Source organism: Netta rufina (assembly GCF_964035555.1).
Source record: "Netta rufina genome assembly, chromosome: 1".
NCBI classification, from domain to species: Eukaryota; Metazoa; Chordata; class Aves; order Anseriformes; family Anatidae; genus Netta; species Netta rufina.
Genome location: NC_140123.1, coordinates 175,321,210 through 175,348,529, shown reverse-complemented (window position 1 = coordinate 175,348,529; position 27,320 = coordinate 175,321,210). Strand labels below are relative to the sequence as shown.

The 27,320-nt window shown below is 35.8% G+C and overlaps 1 protein-coding gene across 5 annotated transcripts in view; it reads right to left on the bottom strand.

Moving 5' to 3' along the window:
• ADAMTS20 (ADAM metallopeptidase with thrombospondin type 1 motif 20) overlaps nt 1-27,320 on the bottom strand; it is a 96,520-nt gene that overhangs the window by 42,861 nt on the left and 26,339 nt on the right. For 3 of the 5 annotated variants that reach the window (XR_014619066.1, XM_084300216.1, XM_084300219.1), the window contains 16 exons: nt 23,742-23,825; nt 22,908-23,032; nt 21,969-22,009; nt 21,526-21,631; nt 20,349-20,495; nt 19,567-19,708; nt 18,248-18,352; nt 11,709-11,854; nt 10,130-10,311; nt 9,897-10,033; nt 8,536-8,653; nt 4,641-4,736; nt 2,827-2,993; nt 2,580-2,709; nt 1,389-1,515; nt 505-715 (listed from right to left, as the gene is read on the bottom strand). Coding sequence is in view for 4 of the 5 variants with exons in the window: in XM_084300216.1 (XP_084156342.1) it covers nt 505-715; nt 1,389-1,515; nt 2,580-2,709; nt 2,827-2,993; nt 4,641-4,736; nt 8,536-8,653; nt 9,897-10,033; nt 10,130-10,311; nt 11,709-11,854; nt 18,248-18,352; nt 19,567-19,708; nt 20,349-20,495; nt 21,526-21,631; nt 21,969-22,009; nt 22,908-23,032; nt 23,742-23,825 (2,064 nt within the window). In the remaining variant the exon portion in view is untranslated. The remainder of the gene's footprint in view (nt 1-504; nt 716-1,388; nt 1,516-2,579; nt 2,710-2,826; nt 2,994-4,640; nt 4,737-8,535; nt 8,654-9,896; nt 10,034-10,129; nt 10,312-11,708; nt 11,855-18,247; nt 18,353-19,566; nt 19,709-20,348; nt 20,496-21,525; nt 21,632-21,968; nt 22,010-22,907; nt 23,033-23,741; nt 23,826-27,320) is intronic. The other 2 variants (XM_084300217.1, XM_084300218.1) reach the window with 2 other exon arrangements.

Below are 27,320 nucleotides of genomic sequence, written 5' to 3'. Positions count from 1 at the left end.
TACAAGTCAAAATGCACCATCAGACTTAAACATGAGACATTAAAGATTATGTTAGACAGATGTATCGTATCCTACATCTAAGCTATAGACTGTTACTATGTCAACTTGAGATAAATTTGGCACCTTGTCTGGCAGTTCCAAGATAAAACTCATTAACGAAGATGAAAGCTGAACTCTTTTACTCCAATCCATACAGAACTAAATTATTAAGACTTCAAATAAAACACATACTTTTAACCCCCAGATCTTCTCTGTTGACGTCCAAATACAAGCTGGGAATTATTATAGACAGCTACAGTTTCTTATAAAAATATGAGGAATTACATCCAGCAGGTACCAAAATATAGAGATTGATATTAGCTCCTCCAAAAACAATGGATTTGTCGATTATTATTTTCTTTTAGCTATTTAAACTGAAAAATATATATATATATAGAAATGAAGATTTGTTATGAACACTAACCAGAACTATAATGCAACAATTACAAGGCCTTCAACTTTTACCTCTGACCATTCTGTGTAGTGCCAACTTGTCAACATACAGTCACCATGACAAGGCTCTCTGGTTGGTGGCTTCTGCTGATCGGCACAGTACCTATCATCCACTGGAGCAGTGAGTCCTTTTGAAACAGAGTACTTCATGCAGCGGATTTCTATAGACCGATACCCTGGGCCACACTTTGATGTGCAGTCGCTTTTGCCAATACTGTGCCACCTACAAAGACAAACTGTTATAGAAAGCTAACTATGTTTTAAAAAGTAAAACCATGGTTAATTAAGCACTCAAAGAATGTACCTAAAATTGTAATACAAATTTTAGGCAACGGCTAAAACTATAAAATCTGTATCACGACTGGAATTTTCAGAACAATATAAAAGAATTTGACTCATCTTTTGAAATGTAAAGGTCCTTTTTTCCCCCAGGAGTCTCCCAGGAGACTTTGAAAAATGCAAGTTATAATTCTAACCCTTCATCTTCTGAACACTTCAGTGTGGGCTTATTTGGAGTGCAAAAACACGTCTGTTTCAAATTAGTTCCAGTTGAGGGTACAATTCTGCTGAAAAATATATTGTACCCAGTAATACAATTTTTGTGTGACAGAATATAGAGGACAGATTCGCAATCCTAGCAAAAGACTTTGTACTTCATGAATAAGAATTAGAAAAATACATTAATTATACTTAATTTCAAAGGTGTAAGCCTAATGTATAAACCAATTATATTGATAGATTTGAGGGAAGAAGGGAAAGATATGAGAAGGGAGGAATGAGGGAAGGAGAAAAGGTGGTGGGATGGACGATAAACCAGTCAATTGCTTTGTTTCAGTCTCTACCAACAAAAATAGGAAAGACCACAGTCGTTTCATCAGTTAGGAACCTCTTTTTACCTTAATTCACATTCTGTATTACACTCTTCTGAGACATCCGGTACAGGAGGTATAAATTCACATCTTTGATCAGATACTACCACATGATCACTTTTACGTATGCATGTCATTCTCCTTCTTCGAATACCTTGAAAATAAGAAAAGTGAAAAAAGGTCTGAAACAAGAGAGCCGTTCTACGGTAATAGAATCTATTAATCGCCTAGGAATTTAACTGAGATACCCCATTAGCACTACTCTTTTTATACATGCACAAACATTAGCCTTGTCCCAGCTATGTCCACCACCACTGCCATCTCCTAGCTACACTGCAGTGGTCTCATGAGGATATCAAACTCCAAAAAACTACAATTGATATAAGGTGCAACAGCAAATCTACTCATCAGGCTAAGTATTCCATTTGCATGACATCTCTTCTTTCCTAATTACCAAATTACTGAACACCACTGTATTACCTAAAAGGTCACAATTCTTTCTTTCAGGAAGCAGAAAGTTTGAGCAGCATACCTTAAAGAACTGGAGTGCTTGGAGAAGTAGTGCAGTTGACAGGTGCACTGCTTCCCCAGCATATGAATATGTCTACAGCCTGACTCAAAATCCAAAGAAACTCACCATTCTCTGTCTCAAGTACAAGCATTTCTATCTCCTGTATAAGAGAATTTATCAAAAATCTGAGTATGTACACTTTATAGACATACTGCATACATATTGTGGCTCCATTTTTGCACTGTAATGGCCTATAGCATGACAGTTTAAAATAATATTCCCAAATAGCTTCACTCCAAATAGCAGATAACCGAAACAAACTGAAGAAATAGGTATGGAAGATACTAGACAAACCACTCAGTCACCATCTGGAAATACAATAACAGAAGCTTAATACACCTTAGTAGATATACAATTCCACTTACTAAGGATACATTATACTCAACTATTTTCTGTAAAGCAGTCCTATAGCTAAAAAAGAAAGGAGCACAAACGTAATTTTGGATATAGAATTGTACTGCATGAATACTGAAAACAAGAAAACAAAATCAGAAGCTATTCTGCCCTTAAATGCAATGTGTGCCTAAAATTACTGAGAATGCTGAGTTTCTTCCTTAGTAGAGGTGATAAAATCTGAGTGCTTAAGACTGGTCTCTTTCTAAATGCCATCAGGTCTTTGGATCTGCTGACAAAAGAATTCACAGTACCTCGGCACATCCTGCTGCAGTCCTGCCATGGTCCATAAGGATCCCACGTAAACAGCTCACTTCTGTCTTCTATTGGAATATTGAATGAATAACGCACATCAGGGTTGTATAAATTCCCTACACACAAAACCTTAATTGAGATAAAACGATAACTGTTTTTCAGTGAAATTGAGCATGACATAAGGTAATGAATACAATGACCATGTAGAAAATGTTTAAGCTTATGAAAAAAAAAGTAAACATTCACCTGTAAGGTTAACTCTTCTTCAATTCTATCAGTGCTGTTAATTCGTTCTATTGTATTATTTGAACCATTGTACTCAAAAATGGCTCCTTGTATATTGATTTCTCTTTTTGACATGCTTACAACAAAATTTCCATTCAAGATGAAATTTCCATGAATATCAGATAATGCTGTAAGTAAAATAAAATATTGGAAGTAAAACAACTATTTTGACTAAAAGGTTCTATCAATCAAAACTCCTAAAATATGTCTTTGCATCAACACTTTTAGTCCACATGTAAGGTTTTACAGTTCTAATGAACAGTTTCTAATATGCATGAATTCAATCCCAACCATCAGTCACTTTCACCTGGGCAGTTGTCATGGATTTTCTCTGCAATAACACTTAACTATAATAATATTTGTTCTGCTGAAAGCTGACTATAGTCATCACTCTTAAATTTGGTTAGGTTCTGCTGGAGAAGAGAACAAGTATTATTCATATTTGTGTCCAATTCTACAGTTCACATTCTTGTACTTGCTAGAGGCATTTTTAGTTAAGTGGCTAACTAAATAGCTACTTACTAGAAGTAAATTTAAAAGTAAAAATAAAGTAAATTATTAGGCATTTACAATTAAAAAAATAATAAACAGTTTATTATAACAATGAAGATGAATAACAAAGTAAAAATAACTAAAATATTTAGTCAAGACATGCTATGTATCAGGGAGTAAGGGTTGTTTCTGTATCCTGTGAGATGCACAAACAGCAGCAAGGCATCAGGCAGTAAGAAAAAAACTTGAATGCTCTGAAGTCTGTCGAGTAAGATCGTAATGGAAAAAGAAAGAAGGAAATTAAGCATCAATATACTTTCAGGCACTTAAGAGGTAACATAAATATTGCAAAATAAGACAACCAAGGTTTTTGGTACAATTCACTTCGTATGGTTCACTTGTTCTTTGTTTCTTTTGTATTTGAAAATTTATCAAGAAATTTATCAAAATGTGATCTTTATACCTAGACATGACAGAAAAAACAGAAATGTGAAATGACTGATGTTTGATGACTGCTTCATCTGTAAATAAACCACGTGCTTCCAAAGTTTGAAAACACAAATGCCTGCATTATTCTTTAGTTGACTCATCACAGAATCACAGAATCACAGAATTTCTAGGTTGGAAGAGACCTCAAGATCATCGAGTCCAACCTCTGACATAACGCTAACAGTCCCCAATAAACCATATCCCTAAGCTCTCCGTCTAAACGTCTTTTAAAGACTTCCAGGGATGGTGACTCCACCACTTCCCTGGGCAGCCTGTTCCAGTGTCCAACAACCCTTTCAGTAAAGAAGTTCTTCCTAACATCTAACCTAAAACTCCCCTGGCGCAACTTTAGCCCATTCCCCCTTGTCCTGTCACCAGGCACGTGGGAGAACAGGCCAACCCCCACCTCGCTACAGCCTCCTTTAAGGTATCTGTAGAGAGCAATAAGGTCGCCCCTGAGCCTCCTTTTCTCCAGGCTGAACAAACCCAGCTCCCTCAGCCGCTCCTCGTAGGACTTGTTCTCCAGAAACATTAACATGGCCACCACAAAGTCAAAAATTGACAAGACCATACAATCTGTTTTAATTCTTCTCTGATACACACATTTAGGAATTAGAATCCTATTGTCATCTTATTTTTCATAAAACTAATATCTACAGAGAGAATCAGGCAAATAATGATAATGATTACATATTTACTCTAAAGCCTTTATCAGACTTCTGACTCTGTTTAGAGCAGACCCCTGGCAAAAGCACAAAAACTATCTATCAGTATTATACACAGGAGGCTTTTACCAAGGTAGTTGTCATCTTCTGGTTTCCCTGAGTAGCTGTGCTGCCGAATATCGATGTTTGTTGCTCCTTTGGGAATCTTTACTACAACATTGTAACCTGCAATGCAATTATTCACAAATTAATTGCAGACAAAAATACTTCAGTATTAGCAGATAAGAGCATAAGTTTAACTAGTTTTATTCACAAAAACCTAGAGTGCACCAGCAACTACTGCTGTTGAATACCCTCATTTGTTTAGGAAGGAAATGTGAGTATTTTATGTATATTAAATTTCCTTTCCTTTTTTTTTTTTTTTTTTAATCAGTTGAAATGAAACTTATTTTCATAACTCAAAGGACAGTTAAAAAATCATTCCTATGTTCAGCAAAGTGAATTCTGTTCTTCGACAATAACATGAGTTAAACCTATTCAGAAAAATCTCTTGAGAGCTAGCAGTACTCTAAAGAGCAGTCAAGTATATCATGTGGGACTCAGGAAACATGTTGTCTGTTCACAGTTTAACCACAAAATTTTTTGAATGATATTTGAATAAATCACTTAAACTCAATTGGGTTAGTTTTTCTCTACCTTACACAAGAGATGACAACACTCCAAGGAACAAGTCATAAATACTCGAATACTGCAGTGCTGGAATTGATGTAGGTGTATTGGATAAACAAGCCATGCCAGATCCACGTTCTCCTACACAAATTGTTACCCTAGTGTGTGCTCTCTAAAATACAAATGCTTCACTAATGAATGATTGTATGCTATAATGTCTTCAATGAGAATGATGGTCTTGAGGTATCAAAATAGATGCACGAAGACCTATGTTTTAGAACTGTCGATCTGTACATCCACATAAATTAAAAAAAAAAAAAGTTGTTTCTCACAGATACTGATTATAAATTCAAAAGGATCCCAATGTCTAAGAACAACTGAATATGGCAAACATAGGAAACAATAAACACAAACATGCAATTTGAAGCATTAATATAATCTTTGCTAACTCTGCCACTTGTTTTGCTGTGTTTTAAAGACTTGGCTGAATTTAACTTTAGTTAGTTGACTCATATATGTAGGATGCAAATTAAATGGCAATATCCTCTTTCAATTTCAGAATTCACTAACTTCCCAGTGTTTTTAATCTAATATAACTATGTCATGCGTTTAAAATGAACATTTAATCTAATCACAGGTCCATCACGGTTACCAGCTGGGGGCAGCACTGCAATTGCAAATTGGCATGCCGCTTGCTCTGGATAAATGGTAAATCTTCCAAAATTAATGGGAAGAAAACCAAAACGTGATAAAAATCTCGTCACCACACACACTGAAAACCTTGTAGCAATAGGAAGACAGAAGACAAAATATGGGAGGAAACTATAAATAAAACTGCCTATTATATAGGACAGGACACCAGATCATGTACTAAGGCAGTAAGAAAGACAATTTTCCAGGAAATCATCACATACTCTAGTCTGATGCAGTAACAGACAACATAACAATTATGTGCACATAATGAGATGACCATTTCCTAAACTGGGAGCTAAGCAAATTAGCGTTTCATTGTAATGAGTGTCTTATGATTGTTTCACTGCTGTTTAAACACTTAATGACAACATCACAATCATCATAACTGTATGAATACAAGCCTGTACCACTGACTGCTCTTGTCTAATTCCAAATTCTGCCTCAGTAAAATGGCTTGTGACAGTATGGAACAGGACCAGTTACAGTTAAAAGAAAAAGACCAGGTTCACAGACTGGCATTATTATCAAGTGACACCTAACTCAGGACTCTTCCTCAGACAGCGATTTCAGTCATTAGTCTAGGGATGTCATAGGCCTCCCATGAACAGAGTTTTTAGTGGTCGGCTAGCTACAACCTCTTGTTTGCAGTGCTGCACTCCTGCCTGAGCACAGCTGTGCATAATCCTGTATGTTATAGCTTTCTATCCAGTAGTATAACTCAGTATCATCTTTTATGTAACTCCAAGATAAAAAAAGAATGTAAATAATAAAACTATGTATACAAACCCCACCAAAACATTAAAATAAAGTTTTCCTGATCCCCCAAAACAGGAAAGAATAATTAAACTTTTTTGATCTTTTTTGTCTTTTTCATACTGAATCTTTTTCTGATGTCCTGTGCAAGACCAGCTAAGCCACAGAAATATCCAAATGAGTCTTTTTAGCAAAAAAAAAAAAAAAAGCCAAGATGGTAATATTCATAAATACAGAATCTTAGAGAACAAAACACAAAGCATATTGAATTACAAGAGCCCACAATAACTGAAGGACACCCAGCAGTGGTTCCAGCCAGCAGTTGTTCAAGGAATGTATGGAAAGAACTCAGGACCCTCCATCCTTTCTATGCTAACAAGCTGGGAAATTTGCTTTATCATACTCTTCACAGAGAATACAGTCATCTAGCTTCCCAACATAAGTATGAACTCCTGAGTTTTTTCCGTCAGAATACATAGTCCTACATTATATCAGTTAAAGTATATGGGAAAACAAATGCAACAGTAGCTTTCAAATCAGACTACCTTATGTCTTGGACTGTAAAAAGAAAAAAAAAAAAAAAAAGAGCTTCCATTTTTCATAATTCACTATTTAATATAAAATGATAGGGATTTTTTTAGATGAATCATTTTGTTAATACAGTAAATTAAAATTTTATTACTTTGTGGAATTAATTTCATTTAGAATCAAATAAATCTGAGATGACAAGAAGCTGATTAACAGAGTGATAATGTCAATCATATTTGAATGAATGGCAGTTTCACTGTGCTGCTTATTTGCATCAAACATATTTGTGACATAATTAATGTGATACCTGTAAATGAAAATATCTTTCATAGTGAAAAAAAAACACACAAACTGATAGTCCTTTACTCAGAGTTATCAAAAGTAATGCATTATTTTCCTTCAGTATTTGACCACACATTCAAAAATCTAGTCTCAATAAAAATATTTGTGTCTTATTCCAGCATCTCAGGACAGACAAGAAAAGTGACATGTATTTGTACAGGAGGGGTGCTTATAGCCCACCCTTAAGCTTGGTACTTTTTGCTTGGTACAAGCCCTCTGCCAGGAAAAAAAAATAAAAGTCCACCAGGATACTGGGCATACTTTCCTCTTTGACCAGCAATTCCTTTGTCCTTTGAAGATCCTATCTGGCAGCTCTCCAGGTATCATTTTCACTTTGCCTGTGGTCTCTTTCATCCAATGAAGCCGCATGAAGAGGCCTTTTGGAATACAATATTAATCCAGAGACTTCTGTCCTTATGTTCTACACTCTAACTGTTGACAGTCTCTCCGTACTTCCCAGAGTGGACTACATGAACGAGAACTATCGGTAGCTCTATTAGAGAAATTAAATCAAAGAAATATAAAGTACCAGAGTTTTCCAGAAGACTTTCTCATTCCTTACATGCCAATTAAGAGAAAAGAACATAAATGTTGCTGCCCATATTCTCTGGAAAGAAAAGGGTCAGATTTCACAGGCTTTCACTATAGGGAAAAAGAAATCTCACCAGCTGCTCACGCCACAGCCCTCTTGATATCTCCTTACACAACCAAAAGGAGATACTTCCAGATAACAGAGATCACAATGTGCACAGCAGGAAGCATTCTTCCTTTTAAAGTACTTCTGCCCTCATCATATCTTTTTTAATGGCTTTTATTTTGACCTTAAAGCAGATTGGTTTGTGCCACTTGAATGGGTCAGTGTGTCACAGCGCTTGCCTGTGCATCCTTGAGAGGGCACGTGTGACTGACAATCAGAGATATTATTTGTTGGCAGAGGCCCTAAAGAACATACACTGAAATTCCACTTCCTCAACCAAATAATACAATCGCTAAGCCACACTAAAATGTACATTAAGATTTAAAAAAAAGCAAAACATACCATAACGAGCACTGTTGAAAGTACCTGCAAGAGTCTTACACGAAGAATTGTCACCACCACAGATTCCACATTTGTCTCTCCTCGCCTTGGAATTCAAAACATGATCACAGCCTGCTTGCTACAAAAAAATACAATCCCGTGTCATTCAGCTCAATGTAAAACAATGAAAACATACAATGTAAATTTCCCACTCCCCAAAAACATTTTTATTCACTGTATATATCTAGTCTTCCTTGGCAATTAATGAAAAACCTTTTATGTTTTTGGGTGCTGTAATGTACAGGCAAAACACAGTAGTTGTGTTGTACAGAGAATGTATAATCCATATACACTTAATATGCCAAGAACTGTACAAGAATGCATAACAGCATGCAAAGATTTTGTATAAAAATATCAACATAGTGTATAAACTTTAAGGTATATTTGCATTAAAAAAGTCTTTGAATCCTAAAATCAGTATGTATTTGTATACAGACATCAGTTCTATTAAAGTCTGTCACTACTACAAAACAAGAAAAGGAAAATAAGTAGACTAGCATAAGATCACTTCATTTATGTATCTTTACTTAATCTTCTCTTTTTTACATGATCATAAACAGGACTTCCTCTTTCCTCTTGATATATACTCTGAAAAAGGTTAAATTTTCTCCTCATCCTGAATTTAGCCAGTTTCACTGCAATCAGCAAAACTACTGTCCCTAGGGGTGTTCAAGGAAAGGTTGGGCCTGCTGCTTAAGGACATGGTTTAGTGGGTGACACTGCTAGTTAGACCAGATGACCTTGAAGGTCTTTTCCAACCTTAATGATTCTATGATTCTACCTGGGATGGACAAAAAATGTCTTGATTTTTTATAATATGCATGTTCTAGCAAAGTCTTGTGGTACTTCTATTAACTGCTATTAAGCAAACGATGCTGAACTGATCTTTTTCAGGGGTCCATTCCACCTGATTTTGCAATGAAACCATAAATGCTTGATCTATCTACCCTCAGATTTTTCAGTTTTTCACTTCTTTGCTAGCAGAAATATGATGGCAATAATCAGACAGCATGCTTCTTTACTCCCTTTAATGTCAATTTTGGACCAGCTTTTCTCAGTTCATGTGGACAATATTAACCCTCTCACACATTAGGCTTAATGAGGAAAGACTATGGGTGTTCAGATTTAACTCTATGTTCTTCACTTAATTGCCTCCATTTCCAGATCTTAATTTGGTAGGGATTAAAATTAACTGAAGTAAATTCAAAACATCTTGCTTTACATACTTTCAGTAATGGTTATTTGGATGTATATTTATTTAGTAACTATTTAACCATCTGTTAAAATTGATTTTAATAATTAGTAAGTTTAGATTTAAATACCCTGCATAAGCCTTGAACACAAAGGTCATTGGTTTCTGCTCCACAGGGAGTACCATCAGCAACTCTGTCCTTCAGCTGATAGTAGGAAGTTGTTCCAGAAACTCGGCAAAAAAGTTTACAGCGATCTTTCATAGAAACTGGAAAGAAAATCCAACAGGTTTCTTGACTGTTTTAGGACTTTAGTTAAAATAACATTCTTATTCTGTTAATTGAAAAAATATATAATCACTTACTACCACTGTATTTTGGAAGCCAGCGAACAGCAGACGTAAGACCATTGATGTTAAAGTGTTTGCCATCAAATTCAGAGCACTGTTGCTCCCGGAAATCTTTTTTGCCCTTTGGACATGAATCAGTATTACATGATCGAAATTTCATCCTGCGGCCAACACAGTACTTTCCTCCATTCCTTGGTCTAATAAAAACAGTTAAATGTAAAACATTCTCTCTCTGTTTCTAAAATTCCTTTTTTTCCATGAAAAGAGGTCTACTGATCTAAAAGGGAAAATCTCATGCAGCATTCTTTCAGTCCTGTATTGTCTTTCCCCCCCAAAACCTCTCATCTTCTATTGCACTGGGTGTACATTTGTACCCATATGAAGAAAATAAAAAAGTCTACATAAAAGATTACTGCTGGGGGAGGTGGTAAACAAGTTATTGATGATAAAGTCTAATATCTTAAATGTCTATTATATTAAATGTTTTTATTTCTCTTATACTCATCAATGTTTTGCCTGGTAAAAGGCGTTATTAACTTCAATGCTTCCATTAACTTAGCCATGATTACAGTCCTATTTTCACAGAAGCAGCACCTCCCTCAATAATTTTAAATTATTATGTTAAAGAGTGACAAAGAAAGAAGATAAAATTAAGAGCTGCTACACTATTCTCTTTAGTCTTAATGTCAGTTTCAGGTTGTAGATCAAAAAATCCAAAACGGGAGAATTGTGGACAACAGCCCATTTACTCTTAAGTCTAACATACATTTCCTAACTTAAAACCCTGCTACGCTATACTTCGGTATTAGCAGATTCTTTGGAGGATTGGGGAGGAAAAGAAAACAAATAAAGCAATGGCATATTGATATTACCAGATACTAAGACAGACACAGCCGTATTTTATAGGAATCTAGTCTACTTAGCAGAAAAAAAATAAAATAACCTGGGGTGATTTGATTGAGGTTCATTTATCCTTCCAATAATATCAAGATGACATCACTTCGTAAAAATAAAACCATAACCATAGCTGCAGCTCTTGTTCTGTAGAAGTTAAGGGTAAAGTTCTCACTGACCTTTGTTACAGAGAATGAAACCCACATGGAATTATTCAGTCAGTGGAAGTTTCTTATTAAAAAGGGAAGTTGTAAATGACCCTGCTGTAACCAGTGTTCCTTGTGAACATTACTGGTGGTGACGCTGTCAAACAGCCTCAAAGCTAAACAAATCAAGTGCTTCACTAAAAAGATTACCTGGCAATACACGTATTTTCATTTTGCGCTTTTCAGTCCATAAAAAGTATCAGAAAGTTTAAATAAACCCTCAACATGTAGAAAAAAAAAAAAAGACTTTACCAAAATAAGTCTTCAGATCTATCTATAAATGTGAACGATGAGGCAAAAGAAATCTAAACGCTCCCTGCATTTAGGAGTCTCTAGACTTATCCCTCTTTTCAAACATTGATGAAACAAGCAATTGCTTATTGGAATTTTGAAAAAATTTATGCAACCATAATACCTTCATTTTGTTTTGAACGAATCCATTATGTTATAATACCTTCAGTATGATCTAATGTAAAGAACAGCAAAAAACATACTCCGGTCTATTACACAGCCTGGTGGTGCTCTTGATTCCACCTCCACAAGTTCTTGAACATGAACTGTAAGGTCCCCATGGTCCCCATTCTCCATCTACAGGACGTGTCTCCATGTCTCTGCTCACACAAATTCCATGGCGGCAGTGCTGCACAGTTGACAGACAAAGCAAAATTTGTAAGTCAATCAACAGGTTACTATACATGAAAGAAAATTTAACCCTATTCTTAACCTGGGTCTGGCCATTTAGTCTCCAACTAGACTTTGTGCCACTGACTACCACTCTCTGGGCTTGGCCATTCAGCTAGTTATTTACCTCACTGTCTGCCCACCCAGCCCATACATCTGCAGATTGTTCACAAGGATCTTACGGAGGACAGTGTCAAAGGCCACCTTGACACTGAAAGTGTCAAAGTCCTGCTGTGAAATCCAGCTGGACAATATCCAGTGCTCTCCCCTCGTCTACCAGTCCAGTTCCACTTGAACTCTGTCTTTCCTAACTTTATCCCTGGATGCTTAGACAACCTCTCTGTATTCCTCCCAGGTTGCCTGTCCTTGCTCCTACCCTCTGTACACTTCCTTTTCATGTTTGAGTTTGTCCAGGATCTCCTTGTTCATCCATGCAAGCCCCCTGGCATTTCTGCATGACTTCCTATTCTTTAAGATGGACCCCTCTTCAGCTAGAAGGTGAGCCTTGAATATTAACCAGCTTTCTTGGGTTCCTTTTCCTTCTAGAGCCTTATCCCATGGTACTCCACCAAGCAAATCCTTGAAAAAGCCAAAGTCTGTTCTCCTGAAGTCTGTGGTTGTAAACTTGCTATTCAGCCTCCTCCCTGCCATGAGGATCCTGAACTCCATCTCAAGGTCACTGCAGCCACAACTACTTTTGACCTTCCCATTCCCAACAAACCCTTCACAGTTGATGAGTATGAGGTCCAACAGCACACCTCTCCTTACTGGCTTCTCTATCACTTGGAGAAGGAAGTTATCATCAATGCATGCCAGAAACCTCCTGGATTCCATGCTGTGCTGTGTTGGCCCTCCAGCCATATCAGTTGAATACCAGTGAAGAACCCCATGAGGACCAGGGCCTTGCTCTCCAAATAGGAATTTGTTATAGAATCAGATTCTCCATTCTGAATAATGCCTGAACTCTTAATCAAATTTGGCAATAAAATTGGATTAAATTGCCAAATATTGCAAATAAATTGCCAAATTGCCTGCACAGTTCTTGGTCGCATTGACTCTTGAACTTTGGCCGTGTCTTTTAAGCCCCAAGTATGTCTCTAACGAAGAATGTTACCACTCAAGATGACTTCCAGCACAAAGCAAACATGGAACAAAAACTAGATTTATCTTGCTATACTACTATTTAAATGATTCGGCAAACTGTCCACGTTGCTCACTTAATGCTCAGACTAATGTTGTGACTTAACACACAAAAGTCAACATGCTTTCCGTGGGCATCTACATATCACTGCAGTGGTTACTGATACTTTTCATTACTTTTTTCCAGATGCCTCTAGAGTACCTCTGTACTTCAACCTTCTAGTACCTTTAGGAGGTACTAGATATGGCTACACTATGTGAAAGTGCAAGGTAAACATGAAGAAACATTAAGATCTTGCCTTTCCAATAATTTTCATTAACACCTTATAAAATAATATTTCATATATAGGCTGAGGATTCCTATAGGCTGAGGATTCTACGCCCCACTTCACAAAAGAAATACCCCATCCAAATATGTGACCAGGACCTAGAGTTTACTTTCTTCCCCTATCCACAAAAACATTTACAATAACTTGAAGGGAGAGTTCAGAAAAAGACAGAGTTGTAAAATGAAATTTTATACCCACAACAGCATTATTTTGATCCATAAAAATGCAAAGCACATGTTCACATCTGGGATTTTAATAGCTTATTCAACAAACTTGTCTCAGCTATTATTTCGCTACATTCCTACAGAAGCAACATGATGAAGTCACAGTAGAAAATTCAGGCACTAGACGCATTCCAGATGTTCCTCTTTGCTTCCTTGAATCACTGCTTCACTGAGAACACTATGATACATTGAACTCTCATAAACTTAAATCTAATCACTAACATTTTTTCCTACATTTGTTATGGCAAATATAATGCATGCATCATATGAAATGGCTATCACTTGTAATTCCAAACATACTGATTGCAGCAAGTGGCAACTCTGCTTTAGCTAGGGTCAAGAGTAGCTTTTCTGTCAAAAAGGTAGTAATTCTGACCCAAATCCACATGCAATATGTGCAGACAGCAGAGGGAGGGTTAATGGTTCAAGTTTGGGATCAATGTACCTACAGGTACCTGTATTCATATTTCTTCATTGCCTGCTTACAGTAAGTAGCTTGACTCATATTTATGGATTAAACTATGACAGGAGAAACTAATTTCAGGTACTTCCAGTGTATCTCATCGCTTATTGTGCTCGATAAGTTACCAGGAAAGAAAGTTTGAAAGAAATCATGAAAGTGTTGTCAGGCTATGATCAACATTGACTAAATCAAGATGATAGATGGACACAAAGCAGCACCAGAGATCTTCAGAAATCAAGGACTTCATACAGAGCTTGGTATAATTCAACAGGAAAAGGACTCCAAGTTCACTCTTGCTGTCTGTATTCTCCAGAGCTACCGCCATGGCTTTTAAAGACCTTGGGGCAAAGACTGAGACACAGACAATGAGTATGAGAGGACATAGTTTCAGGAATTGGAGTCCTGTGTAGCCATGCAGAAAAGAAGGCTTGGAAAAAAATAGTTTATCTGGTTTGAAACACCACCATGTTTCCATGGATGTTGCTGGTAGCTGCTGATGCTGCTAAAAGAAAAGAAGATGATTGAACAGAACAGAAAAGTATTTGGGGGACATGAAAAAGACAAAGTGTCGCAGAAGTAGACATTATGGTTTGTATTTTGCTTTCCAAATATCCAGTTATATTGCTCTGATTTTTTTTTTCTTATACAATATGATTTCTTCATTCCTGATACACTGACAGAGCTCTGAGAATAACTAAGCCAGTGGACAGAACAAGAAAAGAAAGCTGTGCTGGACTGAATGTGTGAAAGGAAAATGGGCGTACCTGGTGCCACAAAACAGATGAACACTAAAGGCAATGCAGAAGCATAATATCTGTTCCCTATGCAGCATCTGGCCTATAGCTGAAGTCTGAGCATAAGCACTCTTCAAGTAGACTCAAATTACATAGAAATGGGAAAAGAGTATGAACCTTAGAACTTACACAGATTCAGCATGAATGAGCATGAGCAACGAGCAAGGATGAAAATAAGAACATCCACTCAGACAAATGATTCTGTGATATACTAAATTCATTGTGGCATCCAGTGAGCAGCCTACATCAGACTAGTAATACAGCATAACCATGGTAACTTGATTACAGAGACAAGACAAAAAAGCACTAACCATATAATAGTTTTCATATCATTGTGCCTCAATACACAATAAAAATAACATTTAACTAAACACAAAATTTAAATAATAACTATATGTTATGGTTGTATATATTATTGCCTTTAGGAAGCCAATCCAGGAATGAAGAGAATGAGAGATCTTTGGATGTCTCTCACAAAAAAAAACAAAAAAAAAACCAACAGAACACACCAGAAACATTTTCAAGCAATGACTACTGTATTCCCATGGTCTGCAGAAATTAATCACTGCAAAATTCGTCAATGTTCACATACAGCATGTGAAGATATATTTACAATTATTTTCTCTCTGAAATACCAATTAGGCCAAAGACTTTAAAGACTGCATCATCTGCTTCAGGGAAGTTCAGAAGTTCTGTGTGATGTTAGAACCTGGCAGAAGCTTAGACTTCCTACAGATCTCTTTGAAGTCAAAAAAGCAAAGAAAAACACCTGAAGTGATGTAATTGATACATGAGTATCAATGGAGTGAGAAATCATTCTCAGAGCCAGAAGAATTGCTACATACAGGCTGCTGTCAAATCTAAGTAATCAGAATGTATAAAGAGGAGGATGAAGAGAGAAATTTTCAACCTTTGGTAGAAGCCTAGCAAGTAAGAACAATTCATTTTTAAAGATAACTCTAGGATGAACAAAGTACAGTTTGATCAAATCAAATTAGTTTTACTAGACATCAAATTGTAGTAAATGGTTTCTATTTTTGTAATATGAATTCTCAATAATTAATAATATTAAAACTATGGAATTAATACAGGAATATCTCAAATAACCAAGAAAATATTTTCTTTATTCTCTACTAAGACCCTGAAGTAAGTTAGGCTGAGTTTTCCTTTTAGTTGTACAAGAAAATCTTACCTGTACCTATTACCAATACTACATAAATTAGGAAGTCACTGAGCTCTACAGGTGAGTGCATGTCCTAAAAAAATCTCTTTCAAAAAGCTTGCATGCTGATAGGTTGCATATGGCAAGAAGGTATTCCACTGAGCTCAGAAAGAGCAGTTTGCTCATTCTCTTGAGAGTCTCTGATACCTTCTTATATTTTGGGAAAGTACAGACATAAAATATGGACTGTTATAGAGCACTCCATAAAGCAAGATCCACTAATCAGACACAAATTGAAGAAAAACAAAAAATTACTGTGAAAGTGAACTCATGTGTCAAATCTAAGCTTAAAATGCAAATAAAATAAACTGCAAATAAAATAAACTGCAAATGCCTTAAATAGATCTTTTTGTATTTGTCACAGCAAAAATGCTACAATCACCAAATATAAATGTATTAAGCGTGCTCACAAATACTAGTTACAGTTACTAGTCACCATGTCACCAGTCACTAGTCACAATCTCACTAAAATCAAAAGAAACTCACCCACTGAGCTTGAAAGGAACTGTCCCTTAGATAGAAACAGATGACAATTTGTCAGATTAATTGCTGCTCTTTCTCACATCTTTCAGAGGTAATGACTGTAATTAGCTCTTCACTTAGAGAAAACTGAGAAGCTGAAGAAAATTAGCTCTTCACCTAGAGAAAACTGTTTGGTTTCACTGCAGTAATTGCATAAAATAGATTTTTGTATTCTTATATAAAAGAAGTGCTCTGATGTTGGCAAATTAGAGTCAATTGAATTAAATGTTACATATGAAGTTTATATAAATTATGAACTTCCTTTCTGATCAATCACTGACTGAAAAATGGATTTAATGTTATATACCATGTCATATCATCAGCTGTAAACAAGCAAAGCTTCCATAGCAACCTTCAAATAACTTTTCCTAATTTTGCAAGAGAGAAGAAATTTCTGAGACACAGTTTACCCATTAAATTATTAACCTTTAGGACAGTATTTTCAAACTTCTCACTTCTTATGTCTTATCAAATACTGAAGAAACAAACAAATAAATAAGCAATCTTTAAAGATTAAAAGTTATTGGGGGAAATTTAATAATAACTGAATAAAATATACTTTATTACACATAGAAATTAGACCAGAATTTTTAAAAACATCTTTGAATGTATAAAACTATTAAAAGATAAAAATTAACATTGCTTCCACAGCCCCTGAAGCTGGCAAAGCACACTACTATTACAAACAGTTCAGCATAATAAACCTGCCAGACTTAAGATAAACACTGTCATTTCCGAGCATGTCAAAATCTCTGAAATATTTAAATATTTATTTTCACAGTCCCTTGATGGGTGAGAAAATATTTTTGTTTGCTGGTAGTGAACTGAGACAGGGAGAAGCCAAAGACTAGATCAGCAAAGAAATCGAGCATCTTATTTCTATTCACATCCCAAGCTACATGCAAATCCAAAACTAAGACCCTCAAATCCTCATTGTTAACACTGGATTCAACTACCATCCACCAGTACTTCTGTTTCTATCATGGTATTTTAAGTGCCGTGACTGTATCTAGTAACTAGCTATTCATGACCCCCTGCCAAGACCAAGGCAGGCTATGTTCTCAGAGGATACAGATCAAGATCTACGTTCAAAAAAAAAGCAATAATCTGCCATATGACAAAGTAGTGAGCTGCTCTCTCATCCTCTAAACACGCTTTATGAAATAAACCTACAAGCAGAGTATAGGAAGTCCAGCTTCTATTTCTTCCTTCTTATTTCTTCATTTAATGCAATCTGTCTCTCATACAGCCAGGTCAAATAAAACACTTTATGGTGTAAACGGATGAGAAGTTCTGGTTTTTAGCCCTGAACAGATCCAAGTATCTTGAATTTAGCATCAAGTATCTACAGTAGGCAAAGCAGAATATGAGTTATGTGTGGTTAAGGTACTTACTGGAATAGATGAAAAGGTACTGATATGTGCTTTCACATTTTGTCTGAAACAAACGTAATACACAAATATCTACTAAAGCCACGAGTCTAATACAAACTGTTTTTTTCGAAAAAAGTGTACTTCTATACCTAAATCACTCATACTTAATTAGTTCTGGCTCAGTGAAACAGCCTCAACTAGAGAAATTGGGGGAATATGCTTTTGGGATGTTTGGTTTCCATCAATGACTTTGCCGTATGCAAGCTCTGAAAAACAAAGGCTTACCATTCCCACACCACACACCGTTCCATCAGCCAACGGCATGTGCTGAGTACGACATCCCTTGTGAACTCCTTCTGTGCTTGTGCACCATAAGCGTTTGCATTGTTTCTTAAACAAAACAACAACAAAAAAAACAAGATTACCTTTGTTGTACCTGTAACACCACCTCAGATATCAGCTGGGATATTTGCATTGTTTTTCTCATAATATATTGGTTTAATTTTTACTACCAGTACTATTAGTTTTTACACACAACTCCTCCCTCACTCTCCAAAAAATGGATTTTATGTAACACTAGGCAGTAATGTGGAAAATTTGAAACAGACCTAATCAGAAATAATAGATGACTTTATTTTCTAATTCAGTAGATGATTTAATTTTAAAAAAGCATGTACAAGATTATGGTTGATACTGTGCAGCACAGTTTGAGAATAATATTCAGATAAAGACACTAATTGGAATTATTTTTTAAAAATCGCTGGCCAGAATATTAAGAAGAAAACCTTCTTTACAGATTGCTAAAAAGACTCTTAAAGGATAAATACCATTTATGTTTTACTGAATTTACAAAGCAGTCTTCAGTAACCATCCCTAGGTCTTTGAATTCCTCTTTACTTTTCTATAATAATCCCATAAAGACTGACTCTTCCTAAACAATACTTTACTTCAACAACAGGTCCACTTAATTCAGTCTGAATCTGATCTTAAATTGTCTCCTCTAAACAGCTCCAACAAGCAATGCAATACAAGTACAGGTATTGAACAACTTGGTCCAAAATCTAACTCTGTGTGACATCTTGACAGAATCAAATGAAGACATAACACTATATTTGTCATTATGCATTGTACTGGCAAACGGGCCACATTAAGTTTTCAAAATGCAACTGAAGTTTCAGTCTTTATCTACTCAATTCTTTACATTATTATTTTCTTTCCAGATCCCAATTTTGCTTCAAAGAATTTTTGGTTAAGTACATAAACTGTACACTCTAACATGTACGGAAATACTTGACAAAGTAGAGGGAATCTGCATTTTGGACCAAACATTTGGAGCAAATATTTCAATTAAAATATAAATTTTAAAGTTATAAATTTATAAAAGTACTTAAATCAGGTAAGAAATCTGTTAATGTAATATAGTGTTTACAATGTGAAAACGCTTTCCACTGAACAATTTCCCTTCAGCAGAACAGAATTTGCACTTTGACACATTTCAGAATAAAATTATTCCAAAAATTGAATGACTGAGATTTCATTTTTAAGCCTACCTCTCCGCAGTTTTTAGTACCTATTAAGCATGAGTCTGTGCATTGTTCACTCACCAGATAGGGGCAGACTTGTGACCCAAGACCAAACATAAGCTCACACTGCTTATTGACATCATACATCGATCCAGGCAGCTGAGAGGAAAGATCATATATTCTTCCACTAGGTTTGTCTAGAAGACATTCACCATAACCAGTACTGTTGTACAAACAGGAACAAAATGTGATTTAATCATTCCTAATTAATTGGAAGCATATTAATACACTGCTTACATACATGTATGCATATCTCAATGCAATTATGGGTTTGCACACACACTTGATTATATAAAGAACTAAATTAATTGTAATTAATAAAATAAACTAGGTCACTTGATTTTTCCTTACTGGATTATATGTTATATCCACCAAACATAGCTTAGGGTCTTTGTTTTCTGACTGTCATTTCTTATTTTTACAATCTGACAAGAAAAAATGTTACTGACTAAAATTATATCCATCACTTAATATTTTTGAAATATAAACTTCTAAAATAAAGCGTGCCTGACTATTAGAATCATACTAAAGAGTTTTTCAATAATCAAGGCCATGATATTAAAAAAATTAAATTAAAATGTGCTCTTAGCTTTACATTTCGAGTGTAACTTTACTGAAACCATGGAACTAATCATCATCCAAACAGTTAAATGCTTGTCATTTCTGGAGGATTGAGGCCCTACAAGTCAGTTGTTAAAGCCAACAACAACACAAAAGTGGTACTTCAGCAATACTTTTAAAATGCTTTTCAGATTGACACAAAATAGAAAACAAAAGTGCACAGCATTTATACTGGTACTTACTCAAGAAATTCTGTGATGTATTTTTGACTGCATTTTGACCAGGTCCATGGACTTGTATGGTAATTTAAAGTTGGAGCCATCACATGGTATTGATGTTTAATTCCAGCTTCTTTACATTTAAAACTGTCATCATGTGGCACATTGAATCTAAAAAGCAAAACAAACAAACTCCAAAACAAATTCAGCAATAATTACCTGATACACTTCTCTTACAGTAACAAAAGCTCCAGTTTTGAGTTTGAAAACGCCTTAGCACGGTAATGGGTCTCATTTATTATGGCTATCTGACATTATGGCTATAATGCTGAATCCAGTAAGAATTTTACAATTGCATAATTCTTCAGTTCACCAGAAAAATCCCAGTGTTTTGGGAGTATGGCATTTTAAATACACATCTACTGAACTGAATATACAGGTCACATCCAGATTGACCATAACAGATTACTCCAACATTCACATCGTAACTCTTACTGTTCAATAACAAACTGCAGAGCACATCAACATCATATTTATGTAACTAATACTTTACCATACTTTATAACTCAGTTTAAATTATATGATAAATGGCATGTCTATAAGTGAACTTCCAGGATTATGAAAATCAACTAGCTAGCTACTGAGCTCTGTAACACCCTTGTTACCTCCACCACATGGAGCTAGAGTATAGCACCCTTCTGCCATCACTGATGAGGTACACTTCATAAAATAAAATGCTGTCATCTCCTCTTATTTTTCTATGTAGAGCATTTCTCTGTGTTACTCTATTTTATTCAGAAAGGATCACAGAGAAGGAAGAATATTTCTGCGTTATATTAACAGATATCTTACCTGAAATTCCTTTCAGGGCTAGAATGCAAGTGGAGTTAACAGGGCTATGTTTCACACTTATGATACCTGTCCCATTGTCTCAACCAGCAGATATAGCAAAAGGACAGAAGATGGCTGTATGGCCAGTATCTCCAATCATCCACATTTAGCAAGTGGCCAGGTTATAAACCTCGTGGATTCTCTACCTCTAGGTGGCTAGCAGACCTGACTTTGCAAAGGGCAAAGACAATGACTGTTCTAAAAGGATGTAGCAGACTGCTCACTCTTAGAAAAATAGAGCCCATCACAGGAAACTGGTAGTATTCAAAAGGAAACAAAAAAATTTACCCGCTGGGAAATAAGTACTTACACATGTCCAAGTTCATGTGCTATAGTAAAAGCAGCACTTAATCCATTTTCTTCACTTATTGAACAGCTGCGTAGTGGGTCACACATTGTACCTAGCTCTGCCAAACCTGCAAAATTGAATTGTTATAAAAGCTTAATAGAACAAGTTTTCACTAAGGAATGATTCTATAAATGAACACTAAAGCACAAGACTTGAAAGTCATGCATGACTATGCAATCAAATTTACATTAAACCAGCTTCCACCTGAGATCACAGTATTGAAAAGATTACTTTTTTTTGTCTCTCAATTAAATTTTACATCATTTTTTTGTTTGTTTGTTTGTTTTTTTTGTTGTTGTTTGTTTGTTTGTTTGTTTTTTCCTGTTTACATGCATCTCCTACAGTAAAATTCTCTTACAGATTTTCTCTTGTAAGATCATACTGATTAAAAAAGAATAACTCACCTAGAGTATCGCACTTCTCTCTAGCTCTGCAGATATCTTCCCTTGAAAGAAAAAATGTATTTGAAATTACTGGAGCAAATAAAAAGTACTTCAATGTAAAGTATTTCACTATTGCTACATTAGTTACAGCAGTTGCAAATCTCAATTTTCAATTTTCAATCTTGCAGTCCATTCAAACAACTTGTATTCTTGTTATTACTTCTTGAAAGAAGTAATTTACGTTCATGACACAACACTCACAGTATTACTTGCTACCTAGCTTGCAAAGAATAAAGACTGATATACTACGCTATTTCTCCACTATGTTCACACATGCAAAATGCTGCTGAAAACGTGCAGATTCCAGTCTACTTGAAAATACCTTACGCAGTGGAGCAGATGCTAAAATAACAACATATTTCAGGACATATATCAAAGAGTTTTAAGTGCTGGAGTGAGTCCAATTTGAACACCAGCTAAAAAATTAATGAAAAGGAAAAAAAAAAAAGAATATACTTCAGTGAATGAATGTCAGAACCTCCACTGGGGAAATCAGTGTACAACACTAATATTTTAACATTTTCCATTTGTAAGCTTTTGGCAGTTCTAATTATGCCTGGGCTATAAAGAGTTGCATCACTGCATCCTTTAGCTGATTCCATTATATGCAACTTACGTGTTCAATGGTTGAAGAACTCGCTTCCTTGTAACAATTTCAGGTCTAAATAATTTACATTATCTTTAACATAAGTTTGGTCAAATGCTTAATTACCAACACAGCACTGTAAGACTAATTGCTCACATTGATCATTTGTGGTTAGGTGAATGCAAGACATTCTTTACTGATTCCAATTAACTATTAACAGTGTCCGTGTGACAGTTAAAAATGATGATGTAAGAAAGAAATGGAAGCATTTGTCTCACCTAGCTGAGTAATTCTGGCTATTTCAGATACCATACCTAGTGATAAGAACAGCAGTATCATGATGAGAAGGGTGAGCATCATCCAAAGTGTTTTGTGCTTGCTGCCATAAGCAAAAATTACGAAGTGTAGTAGCTGCATTAAAAGTGATAGCTGGTCCTTCCTAAGCAAGAAATGTCCAAGAAACAAAAAAAAAGGTTGTAATATTCACATACTTGCAATTATTATTTTGACCATTGTACCTCTAATCTTCAAAACAATGACTGTGAGTGGAAAGGAACTCAGAAGGACTCCACATAGGACCTCACACACACAGATTTTTTTGCAGAATCAGCATCTTAACTTAGCTAAAAGTCACCACTCATGAGAACCCTTTTCTTAATCATGTGATAGATTCAGAAAAATAGGGTAGCAGACATTAATGATAAATATGAAAACATATGTATTTCTTAATTTCTGAAAAATATGTATTTCTTAAAATTTAAAATATTACAGCTGTTATTGCTGAAAACTTGCAGTCAAAACCCTCTATAAAAGTTGCCCTTTCCCACTCATATTTGCATGAGTAGTTATGTCAAAAGCTTTCACAAAGTATCTGATTTAAGCCCATTTAGGTCAACAGGAGGTGCTTATAGACAGATGGTGAAATACACACATTAAATAAAGGCTTTGCAGTTAACCTCTGTATATACTCATTAAATATGCACTGTGCTACCAGCACATTTACCAGCATATTTAATATTCACTCCCTTTTCTAGAATAAAATGATAGAGTTAAATTAAAAAAAAAAAAAAAAAGTATTTAAAATACTTTCAAGTTTGGAATTAAAATGCTTTTTTTTAATTCTACTATAAATATTTTAGCTTTCCTACCTGTTCATTGTGGATTACAATTAACTTTACAATAACAATATTTATAAGATTTCCAATACTCGAATCTTTATAGATTGCTGCAACCTAAAGAGGAAGAAGTGAGAAGATCAGAATATTAAACTCATTTGACAAATCATGTCATTTTGACATGCAAACAAGTTATCAAAAAAATATCTAGTTTCTATACAACAGATGTCTCAGGCATCCTTCTGTACCTTTCTACCCAAGGGTTTGGTAATGAACCTGAAGTAGCTGCCCAGCTTTAACCTAAAATGCTGCCTTGGAACAACTCACATTTACTACACACATGAAGGTCAGAATACACATGCATGATGTTTTCCAGTACTATTCTCCACTTAGAAGGCAATTATCCTACAAACATTTTCCTAAATGTTAAAAATGCATTTTTAAAATATCCAAAGAGTTATAATTTCATACTCATTTCCAAACACTTAGATAGTACGTTGGCAAGCTTAGCATAGCAAGTACACCTATTATACACTGGAAGACCTGGAATTTATTGATAAAACAACAAAGACAGAAAAAGAGTAATGCCACTGGGACCACAATAGATACAAGCTGGTTTACACAGATGATTTGTAGAATTAATACCTAAAATATTAGAAGGCTTCAGAGAGCGACTTTGAGCCAATACATTTTTGCCTCTACTTTTCATAGAGGCAGCACTGAGTTGTAAGCCTGCACTGAAAACATCCATGACACACTGCACAAAGGTTTCTTTATTCATTCATTTATTCATACTTACATAACTAACAAGTATTTTTCTGTATAATATTGTCCCAGAGAGTAAAAACTGTAAGCTATTCCCATACACCAAACTAAACCATTTGGTAAGTTATTCTTCATAAAGGCAGTAAAAATCTTTATTCACTCTCAACAACTGTTTCCATATGAACCCATCCATATGGTTTCCACCATTTGGCTGAAAGCAGTTGTTGAATAACAGCATTATCTAAATGAAAGCTGCCACCAAACACAGAAGCCCTGACCTTCCACCCCTCTGGCTTGTGCCAAGGCTGCAAGGCCACAAAAGGAGCAGGATCAAGGAACTGATGTAGCTGAAAACAGTATTTTGTTTCTTTCCTTTTTCTTCTATCACATTATATTGATCACCATGATCTCATTCCTGGTGCAGCCTCTCCAAGACTAGTGCAGATGGAGGGAACAGTACAGAAGAATAGGCTTCTTTCAAAGGTAGCCTCCACTTGAACTGGCTCAAACAGCTTGCAAAACCACAGCCTTGCTCTCGGTGAATCCTACATACCTGAGACGAAGTAATTCTGCTAAAAGTTGGCACTGACAGAGCCCTGGCTCCCCATGACTCACACCATCCCTTTCTGTACGCTGGATTGAGTACAATGTGCAGCACTGTCCTTCATGCCTTTGTTGGCACACAAGGCGGATATAGAGGACCCTATAATATCAGGGAAGGAGGCTGAGTCTTGTAATCCATGTGGAAAACATATTTCAGAGAAGCCCAGCTATCTGCCTGTTTCCTTCCATATGGACTGCATCCTTGGTTGCTAACCAGCAAGTGTCCAATTATTTTGTGGAGCATCTCTCGAGTACATGCTGAACAGTTCAATTAGGAATAGAAACATTCAGAAGACCTTTATGAAAGAACAGGCGCCTGTACAGGTAGAGCTCAGGCACTATAGATTTAAAAATAAGAGTTTATGCAGAGGATGTTACCTGAGTTTGAATGGAATAAACTACCATTTAACTACTACCAAAACTACCTTTGAACTACCACAAATTATCAGCCTCAAATGTTTTTTATTCTTTTTTTTTTTTTTTTAATAGTTTGAGATCCACTTCAATAAACCTAGTGAGGATATTTCTCTGTATTTAACCTTCTTGTGAACGATCACAAACAGCCTAGCTACATTCCCAAATGAATTGTCTCTTAAAATAACCTAACACCATTATCACATTCATCTCCTGTAACAAACATTAAGCTATCTGCCTAACCTCACTGGACAGTTAATGGAGAAGAAGAACAGATGAACTGTCATCTAGATATGACTATCTGAAGAGGCATATTTAGATTTATGTATTTTCAAACAAAACAGTACAATAAATTATTTCATTTCTTCATCCACTTAACAATGGAGGGAGACTAGATGTCTAACTAACAGATGTATGAGATTAATTCCAGTCCAACTCTTTCAAGTTTTACTTCTCTTCAGCAAAGAAGAAACAGAAAACTGGTTGATACAGCATTCCAAAATATTGTCAGAGAGGAGTCTGAGATGAAACCTGCAAGACTCTTTGGCTTATGCACTCTAGAAGGAGAAAATTGTCCTGAGGACTGACTCTCCTATCACTTAAACTGATGTAAGAGCTACTTACACCATAATCAGAGAATTTGTTACAGCACAAACCTATACAAGAACACAAAAGTGACACTGGATACACCAAAAAATACTGATACAGGATTTGTCCAGTTCTACAAGAATATATTTCAGGTAATATAGTCAAAGTGATTGAGGTCTGGATGGGGTTTAACTAGGTTCAGCTGATGAGAAACAAGATCACAAGAGCCTAAACTGGGACTATCGTAATTTTCAGTGCAGCATTACCCTTTGGTTTCATAAAGGCCTCCAGTACTATGGTATGCGAGAGGAAGACTCATTTTTAGTCCTACGTGAGAAGAAGGATTTGCGCAAGGAGTCCAAGCTGGAGCTTTCTTGGGATTAAAACTTGGCATTTCTTGTTCTTGTTTCTTATTGTAGTCCATGGATCCTTCCTCAGATACAGTAACAGGTTTCTAAAAAATCTGCTCCTGTTGTATAACTCATGTTTGTTGAGGTTATCTGCTAGCAAAATCTGAAAACAACAGATGCAAAGAAACCAGCACAAAACCCAACCAGGTGCCTTCCTGTCTGCCTGTAGACACAACATACATGTAAAACGTCTGAGTAAAAGCACTTTTCAAAAGCCAATGTAAATTGCTCATACCTCAGAGAAGATGTATGAGCAGACAAGTATGAGAGAAAAGAATATCTCATTGTACACCTGAAAGGCATACATCTGAAAGGACCTTAACAACATCTGAGTTATCTACTGGCTGCCTCTGTTTAGAGCACAGGTGAGGTCTGAAATCCTGTCATTCAGATATCTGAGGCCAGCAGTTCTTGCCAGAATCTGAGGTGTACTTACACTTGTAAGGAGACACATAAGCACCTGCTAAACTTGTAATCTATCACTGCTCTCATTAACCCTATGCTAAAGCATAAGTACGGATCCTCTGTCTCATGGGTGCTTTCATGACCTGCAACCATTTAGTTGTTACTGTCACTGCTTTAGAAAGATCAAGGAGCAAGACTCTGTGCTGGTAATGAGATGCTCCTACCAGCAATGTATGGTATTTCCTGCAAGCTGGTTGAAAGCATGGTAAAAGAAAAATCCTGAGAGTTAAAAACAAACCAATCTCGAAAGATTTACCTATGGAACTATACAGGCTAAAATTATCAGCTGAGACTTGAAATGATAGATCAATGCAGAAATACCAAAGTCCTGGAATATGATATTATTTCTTGTTTTATTGTAAGAAGT